Source organism: Camelus bactrianus, chromosome 17 (genome assembly GCF_048773025.1).
Source record: "Camelus bactrianus isolate YW-2024 breed Bactrian camel chromosome 17, ASM4877302v1, whole genome shotgun sequence".
Taxonomy (NCBI): domain Eukaryota; kingdom Metazoa; phylum Chordata; class Mammalia; order Artiodactyla; family Camelidae; genus Camelus; species Camelus bactrianus.
In genome coordinates, this window is record NC_133555.1 from 19,881,982 (window position 1) to 19,891,396 (window position 9,415).

The window sequence follows — 9,415 nt, forward strand, 5'->3', positions numbered from 1 at the left end:
GGAATGAAGTTGCTTTCCTATTGATTGTTATACCAGTCATTAATTGCTGAGAAAATGCTGCTGTAGCAAGAGAGAACATTGACTAATTCCTTTGGTAATGTAGGATCCCATCAGGATTTCAGTATTCTGGAAAGTAATTACTCATTTGCTCCAAGTAGTCACAGTGTGTGGACATTTTGTGGCAAGACAAGGGACTGAAGCAGACATTAAATTCCATATGAGAGTCTCTTGTCAGTCCGTGCTACTTCAAATAATTTGTGGTTTGGACTTTTATTTATGCGGCATATTCTTAGATGTTAATATGCCTATTCTGCACAGTTACCAAAGTGCTCAATTATTGTGGTAGAGAGACCCTTGGAGAAACCCTGTACTTGGGGTCTTTAACTCCAGGATGCTACTGTGTAATAATATTTTCTTTTCATAGGAAGCAGGTGGAAGTAACAGATTATGGTCATTGATTTGGAGTGAAATATACAACAGTGGTTGCTTCCTTTTAAAGAGTTAGCTGCCTATCAGCAATGATGGAGGAGTATGGGCAATATCTAAATTTATGGTCAGAGATCCCTGCCTATCGGTATCCCAGTACAGTAAAAGAAGTTTATGATGGAATGTCATCATAGACAACTAATTCCTACTCTAGGGGATGTAATAGAAGGGAGCAGATCCTAGACACCAGGCACACCTCCCCTTCCCACTGCAATTGCTCCCTGATTGTACATATAGAAGATTTATAAATCAAGGAAAACTGTGGTCCATTCCTGTCAATGAGTGAGTTTCACTGTGTTCAGGGCTCTTCAGTGAAAAGAGGGTTAGAGATTTCTACCAGCACCAGACAGTAGAGACCATGGTGCTAATACTTCCTGGCAGCCTTCCATTATAACTGACCAGTGTTGGTCTCTTAATTGTTTGTAATCTGAATCCCAAGAGTCATAAGATGGTCTTGCTCGCATCAAAATGATGGTCTAGTTTTAGCAGACCCCAGAGTAAGTCTGTCCCCAGTTGAAGGATTGTTGTTTCAGTTTTCCAGAGAAGAAAACTGAGGTCCAGAAAGGAAGTAGGTTATTTTTATCAAGGTTACAGAGTTAGTTAAGGATCAAATACTTAAAAAAGAAATATATTGATTATGGCCTGTTGTTCTTTCCACTAAATCTTCCCAACATATTAGTGAGGATACTGATTAAATAAAAACTTCACTTTGCAGCATCAGAAGAAGAACAAAGGAGGACAGCAGGATTAAGCATTATCATCTAGTTTTTCTTTGTGTTGAAGGGAAAGGTGATGATCAGCAGTTAAATACTAAAAATAAGAAATGTAGTAAAATAGCATGTCAAAGCTGTATGTGGCTGTGCACTTATGTAGCTTTTAATGGGTGATGGCAACTTAAATTGTTGTTTTATAGGAATCAATAGATGAAAGTTACTGTGCTTATTATTAGAACATAAGTCCCTTGAGAACAGGGACTGTGTTGTGTTTATCTTTCTAGCCTTAAATTTTAAAGGTCAAGAAAGCCTTAATGGCTTCTCCTGCCTGTAGCATAAGAAAGAATGACAGTATTTGACTTTCTTTCTCCTGCATTGTCAGCCTGGAGAACTTAATTTATAGACCCTTAAGAGATATTCAGTTATTTTCCTTTTTTATTTATCAGTTGTCTGTTTTGATGCCAAGATAAACTTTGATGACAACGCAGAATTCCGACAAAAGGATATATTTGCTATGGACGACAAATCAGAGAATGAGCCCATTGAAAATGAAGCTGCCAGATACGATCTAAAATACATAGGACTGGATGGGAACATTGCCTGCTTCGGTAAGAAAGCAATTATATCAAAAGAATGATTTGTGGATTTTTGCAGAATTTAGGGACCCCTGATTTCTGAAATGTTATTTCCTAATAGCAAGTAAACACAGGAAATTTTTGTAGCCAAAAGGTCTTAAGAAACAAACCAGTATTTCTTCCTGATGTTCATTTTGGCTAATGATCACTGGTTTAAAGCTGGGTTTCTCAGTTCTGGCCCTAGGAATGAACATTATGGGTGGGATAATTCTTTGCTGTGGGTCGCTGTCCTGTATTGCATTGTCACCAGTTGTGACAACTAAAAATGTCTCCAAGACATTGCTAAGTCTTTTGGTAGGCACAGTCACCCTAGTTGAGAACCACTGTTTTGAATCATCTCAGCTAAACTTTGACTCGTAAAAGTCAGCACCTTTGCTACTCCAGTCAATGTTAATATGCTAGGAACTATTCCAAAATTTGGTTTATAATAAATTGCTGTCTTAGAGGAAGTAGAAGAGAACACAGACTTTAATCATTATACTAAAATTTCAGAGTCTATGAAAACCAAATGGTAAAATGTTTACTCCATTAATGTCAGTTTAGTAGTAAAACAATGGATTTTATCATAGTCATCTAAATTTGTGAAATTGGCTTATTAGCACAGATAAGAATAGATCTGTACAGGCTATACAATTTCTTTTATTGTCCACAGCTTATAGTACTGAGATTTATATGCTTCTCTGTTTCTGGTGGAACCAATTCATTGCACTAGAAACTGAGGTCTTAATCTTAATGGAATTAAAATAAGAAAGATTTGTAGCTCATTAAACCAACAGTATCATTATATTCAGAACTGAACAGACCTCATCCAGTAGATTGCTGTTCAATACAATAGAAAATGACATCCAATTACAAGTGATACCAAAAGCTCTTTCTTTGCATTGGAGCAAAAACTGTAATGTACCAGATCACTCACATCATTCAAATTTTGATAAGCTAAAATGCTCTCAATATTTGTACACGTTTAGAAAGGGGAAAGATATAATGGTGTGTTTAGAACAAGTTAAATACATTTTCTTCGTAGCCTCTGTAGGAGTGTGCATGTTTTGACCAAGTTAGTAGTCTCAGAAGCTATGATTAACACATTTCGCATTGCTTAAGATCCTATATAAATCGTTTTTACTTCAGTTCCCACAGACTTTTAATTAAATTAGTCACAGTTCATAGGCTTACCTGGGAAATTCAAGAGTCAGAATAGTGAAAGGTACTTTACCTGGAGAGATTCTGCTGTGTTCAGGAGATTTTTTTTTTTTGTGGTGGTGGGAACTTTCTAACCTAAGGAAAATCATTTCCTAAAATTAAGCATAAGAAGCAAAAGAAATACAGTTGATCAATAATAAAGCTTAACTCTGGAAAATTAAGAATTTTGATGTTAAAACTCTTTTCTTAGTTTCGTAAGAAAAGCTCCTAAGGTGTTAGTACATTTTGGTTCTAGTTTTAATGATAAGGTTGCTGATGAACATTTCTTACATTAATTTGAAAAACAAACAGGGGTTAGGAATATTGTTTTGATGCTGTCATTTGTTCATTTGTTTTCTAAGTTTCTCCAGAGAACACATAAACATGCATAGTTGCACTAAGTGTAAAAAAATGTGGAGTCCTATTGAAGCTGGGACCCCTGTCGTTCACACTCAGAGGGATACCACATTCAAAGGAGCGTATTCTCAGCAAGCAAAAAATTAAAAGAATCACATTCTTTACTCAAATCTCTTAAAGAATACAGAAGAATTAATTTATAGGCTCTAGCAACTTTTCCTAGCCTTTTTCCTCTCTTTCCCAGTTTCTCTTAAACTCTATACTTTCCAGAACCTAAAACTCATCTCCTAATAGTCCAAATTGACTATTTACTGAAACTCTTTTCTTTCTGTTTCCCAGATTGATTTAAGTTCTCAGTAAATCCTTCTCTCCTTTCCTAGGTCTTTTTTGTTTATTCTTTTATGCACATTTCCTGATTCTTTCTCCTTAAAGTATGTGAATTTCTCCAGTTGAACAGAATTCCAAGCACAGTGGAAATTGGCCTAGTAATGACAGGGTTCACTTTTTGCAGTATGGGGGAGGGACAAAGTTTATGCACCCTTTCATGTTGCTGTCTTTATCCTGTCTTGTGTGCCATTTGCACTTCACAGTGAATGGTGCTGGACTTGCCATGGCTACCTGTGACATCATTTTCCTGAATGGTGGGAAGCCAGCCAACTTCTTGGATCTTGGTGGCGGTGTAAAGGAATCTCAAGTGTATCAAGCATTCAAATTGCTCACAGCTGATCCTAAGGTAACCTCTCTTTTTAGGGAGATTGTATGATGTTCAGATTTCTCACCATCTATAGCTACCTTGCTCGTGCTGCTAAGGGTTCATAAGCCAACACATGTACTTTGCAGCCCCAGATGCAAATCCTGCCTTATATCCTGCTGGAATATGTGATGATTTAAATCATCTGGGTGAAAGGCTCATAAGTGACCCCAGAATCTTATTTCAGAGTTTGTGCTTACGAAGTTCTGGGAGGTGGAAGGAAATTAAAATTGAAGTGTAGTGCATACAGGGAAACATTGGTTGGCATGAAATATTATTTGGGTATTTCACACTGAAGCAATTAGTTCTACACTTACGTGATTTATAGAGGACTGAGTCTCAGATTCCTTCCATCAAGAGGCTGACGGTATTATAAGATGAAGACAGAAGAAAATTACAGGATTATAATATAGATTACTGGAAAATAATGACCCCACCTCCTTCTGTATGCTTTTTAATTTTCATCTCTGATGACTATGTACATTATAGTTTGTAACAAATGCTCTAAGTAGCATATAATGTTGCTTCATGGGCATCTTTTCTTCTTAACTAGAATGGACCTCTCACACCGATGCTAGGTGAATAATAGGTATTCAATAAATAATCAGTTTAAATACTAATATGGTTTGTTTCCACTGTAGATATTCAGTTGTCTTTGATAACAAGGTTTAGGTGAATATCATTACATGAAAATAACTAATATTTTTTGAATATCTGATATATGTCCTTTAATTAACAGTTCTGTGGTATAGTGTATGTCACACAATCATATGATTGTAAACTTTATTTGAGAATCATTATCTGAATTTAGCTACAGTATATAATACATTCTTTTGGTTCCTGACATATCTGAAGACATGGGAAATCTGAACCGTCACTAAGAAAATCATGAATGAAAACAATATCAGAATTTTTTGAAAGAAATCTGATCTGAACTTAATATGGAAGCTTCCCATTCATAAGTATACTGGTATTTGGGGCCTTATATGCATAAAATTTTGTTTTAGGTTAGTGGTATGCTTATCTGTTTTCATTATGACTTAGTTGGTAACCTTATGTTTTTGCTAAACCTCTTCCTTCTCATTCACACATATGCATATAATGGTTAAGCATTATCATCAACTTACCTTCATTTCTCCAGTGCTTCAGGAATAGCTAAGTTCCTGAAGTCCAAAGTTACACAACCATGAAGTGTCTGCAGTTGATTTTTCTGTTTATGTAAGCACTTTGTTTTCTTTGGTTAAGTAGGAACATTATCGGAGGCTCCCTAATCATTTAACTCCTTTATCCCTCTTTCCTTCTTTTTCCTAAGAATCATTTTTGTCCCAGAGATTTTTAAACCTGTTGAAATCTATAAGTACCATGGACATAACAGACAGCTCTTTAAACCACTTGAACCACAAAGTACCCAGAGGACAAGCAGCTGCCATAAAACGCTGAACTTTTAGTGTCTACTGAAATTCAGTGCTAGGAATAACAGAGAGCTATGGAAGGATTAAATCTACCAGGACAATCATTGCATTTTCTGTCAACTGTCTTTTCTTAGTGGCTGATCCTGAATGTTAATTTTATAAAAGTACAGGAAGAGAATGAAAAATCACTTGGAAAGCATTAAAAAAAAAAAAAGCAGTTTCTTCAAAAATGTTGACTTTACCCTATAGAATATTTTCATATGCTTAGAGTATATAAACTTTTTAAAGATTGGCTGTCATCTTGGGTGGATAAAGGTATGTGGGAGTTATTTTATTTTTCTCATGCTATATCAGGAAAATGAATGCTTGGCTCATCTCACAGTACATTTTCCAAATCTTGAAATTTCAAAGCCAGTTAAAAAGCATAGAAGTGCAGTGGCTATTTTCAATCCTGGCATTGTTTCACAGATTTCAGAACAGAGGCTAAAAAATAGTATAGATGAATTGATTTGATCTTGCAAGGAAACTGGTTATAGTTCTGGCAGTAATTATTTCAAGTAGAATCTCATCCGGTTGCCCAGAAGCAGAGATTCCCCAGAGCCCAAAGCTAATTATTTCAAAGGCATTGATTTTCTTGTTAGATATAGGGAACAGTCAGTTGAATATACTGAAACTCAAAATTACAGAAGGCCCGTTGTTAAACCTAAATCAACTGCTGCTAACAACTACTTGTTTGTCATATGTACAAGCTAATTCCATTGATCAAGTAATAAACATCATCATTGAAGAAAAATATTATGGATTGACGTATATTTCCACTCATAATGGCAGCCGTGGAACTGAGACTTGTATTCATTTTTGCCTGACTAATAGTCCAAATGCCGATTTTCATTGGGATCCAACACAAGTGCCTTTATGACTAATGCTTTCCTTATTTGTTTGTAATATACATAAAATGAAGTTCCTCTGCCAAACTGTCTAAAATAAGAATGTTTACAAGATAGTTCACTTTCTAAACTGGATTCCCATGAAGTGTATCATTAAATATTTTATAATTCTCTTATTTTCCAGCTGGGCTGGAGATGAGAAAAAGGTAAGAGTTTGTTCTGCTGGTGGTAGAAAAGATCTGATCTTATCCTCATCATTTTAACTTAGAGGATTCTAAACACTAGTAGTCTTAAAATCCCAGGGAGTAAAAATGATATAAAATAAAGAGTAGAAGTAGAATTTTGTGATAATCTATAAAGAATTAGAACACATTTAAAGGAGAAGCACTATCAAGAATGTTACCCCTAGGTTTTTTTTCTCTGAATCATGCTTTGACTTTTATTTCTAATTCTAATCTTAGAATTCCAAAGGTGTAGAAAATGAGTACAACAACATCTGGAGTATGTAAAACATCTTGCAAAAATGAATAAAAGGAAATGACAGTTGATGTGAATCTCAGTGGTAAGCTTGGCTCTATTGTCCAGAGTTAAGCAAATCTGTTGCCCTCTGGAGGCCTGATTTTGAAAAGCAGTAGCATATGATTAGCATTAGTGAAGTCACCTCAGTTGATTGGACTATGCTTCCTAGTTTAGATCTAACTTAGAGTCAAATTTCCAAAGGCCTTTAAATGTCTAGGAAGAAATGTGTGATAAAAGAACCAAGTACTAGTTTAAGAAGGAAGGGATTCTCAGTGGGGCTCTGGTGCCAGGCAGCTTGGGTTCCAGTCCTGTCTTTACTGCATATTGGCCATACGACCTTAAGCATGTCCTGTAACTTCAATGTGTCTTGGTTTCCTTTTTTATACTGTGGAAATAACAACAGTACTTACTACCTCAGAGGATTATTTTATTGTATGAATTGAGATACACACACACATTTCCCATTTAAAGGGGCAAAAATTTCACATGATGGTATCATTTAAAATTTTTAATAAACTTTTATTATTAAAGTATAACTTACATAGAGAAGAGTATACAAATCCTAAGTATGTAGTTCAATGAATTATCACAAAGTGAACATATCCTTGGAGCCTCTTACCACATCAGGAAATATAACATGACCAGAGTTGTGGACTGAATGTTGTCTTCTCGTAATTTATATGTCGAAATCCCACCCTTCAATGTGATGGTATGAAGAGGTGGGGCCTTTGGAAGATAATGAGATCATGAGGGTAGAGCCCGCATGCATGGGATTAGTGTCCTTATGAAAGAGACCACAGAGAGCTCTCTTGCCTTGTCCACAATGTGAGGACATAGCTGGAAGACAGCCACCTGTGTATCAGTATGGTGACACTAAATCTGCCGGTGCCTTGACCTTAGACTTGCCAGCCTCCAGAATTGTGAGAAACATTTGTTTGTTGTTTAAGCCACCCAGTCCATGGTAGTTGGTATAGCAGACTGAGTAGATTAAGACAGTCACCATCCACTTTTGGCCTCCCCACTGTTCTCCTGATACCCTGCTTTCTCCCCAAAGATAGCACTGTCCTAACTTCTAATGTCATAGATTTGTTTTGCCTCGTCTTGAGCATAGTACAAATGGAATCATATAATGTGTGTACTTTAGTATTTGCCATCTTTCACTTGACTTTTATTTCTCAGACTCACTTGCATTTTATGTAATAGTGGTTCACTTATTCTTGCTACTGTGTAGTATTCTGCAAGAACTTTTCTGTCATCTGTGATAGACATTTGTGTCATTCTCATTTTTGACTATCATGAGTAATGTTGCTATGAACATTCTCATACATGTCCTTTGGAGCACATTTTTGTGGTGTATATACTTGGAACTAGAATTTCTGGATCATAGGGTCTTCATGTGCACAGCTTGAATTGATACTGCCAAACAGGTCTCTAGATGTGCTAGTTTACACTCATGTAGGTGTGTATGGGAAGTCCAGTTTCCCCACACCCTCACCAACATTTAGCACAGTCTTTTCATTTTTACTCCTTCTGGTAGGTATGTGGTCGTAACTCATTGTGGTTTAATGCCTTTCCCTCATAACTGATGAGGGTGAACACTTTTTCATGTGCTTATTAGTTATTTGAATATACTCTTTCAACTTCTGTCACCTCATGTGTAATGTAAACATGAAAATAATACCCCAAAGCATTGTTGTGTTATCATCTAAGATATATGTGGAAATACTTGGCAAACCTTTCCTAAGCATGATGAAAACTTAAGTGTTGGTTGTTTTTTTTTTTTAGTGTTCATTTTGATTATCATTTTCAAGGCCTAGATTTAGAATTATTGAAACAGTGGGAAATAAATGGTCATCTACAGAAATGGGAGCTGTCTGAAACAGTTCAGTGACACAGCGTTACTGCCTGTGTTGTTTTGAAATTGATGGAATGTGTAAGCAATTCAGTAGCTTGCAGTGACTCTCCCTTCAGAGAACCAAGAAAATATAGTTTAATAAAGGGAAGATTAAATTCATGTTTAGAAGGACCACAAAATACAAATTTGAGAAGAGGCCAGCTGCTTTAGCTCTGTGGTAAGTGCTTCAAAAGTCTTTAGAATTTGAGGCCAGAGAAGTAAAACTGCATACTTTATTTTCACCATGGGGTTTATTCAGATGTTTTAAGTTGTAATAAATGTTTTAGAATTAATCCGTGCTAAATACCTCATATATTTTTAACTCATACATTTAGAGTGTATTTAAAACAAAACACAATATTGTCTTTTTCTCTTATATTCATGCTTGTATTAGAGGCGTGAAGCAAAACTCATTTCATTACACACTATGTGTATTTGCTGAAATGCCTTACCTGCAAGGGAATATTTATTTCTGGGGGTAATAGAACTCTTGTAGGTATTTATTTTCAAATATAATGTCCAGTACTTTTTAAACATGAGCATTATTTTTGAAATGACTACCCTACATCTCTATTCTTACAG

The 9,415-nt window shown here is 35.8% G+C and overlaps 1 protein-coding gene across 6 annotated transcripts in view; it reads left to right on the forward strand.

The window, feature by feature from the left end:
- Positions 1-9,415, forward strand: part of SUCLG2 (succinate-CoA ligase GDP-forming subunit beta) — a 243,497-nt gene that overhangs the window by 138,697 nt on the left and 95,385 nt on the right. For all 6 annotated transcript variants that reach the window (XR_012499892.1, XM_074344498.1, XM_074344499.1 and 3 more), the window contains 2 exons: positions 1,646-1,807; positions 3,961-4,103. Coding sequence is in view for 5 of the 6 variants with exons in the window: in XM_074344498.1 (XP_074200599.1) it covers positions 1,646-1,807; positions 3,961-4,103 (305 nt within the window). In the remaining variant the exon portion in view is untranslated. The remainder of the gene's footprint in view (positions 1-1,645; positions 1,808-3,960; positions 4,104-9,415) is intronic.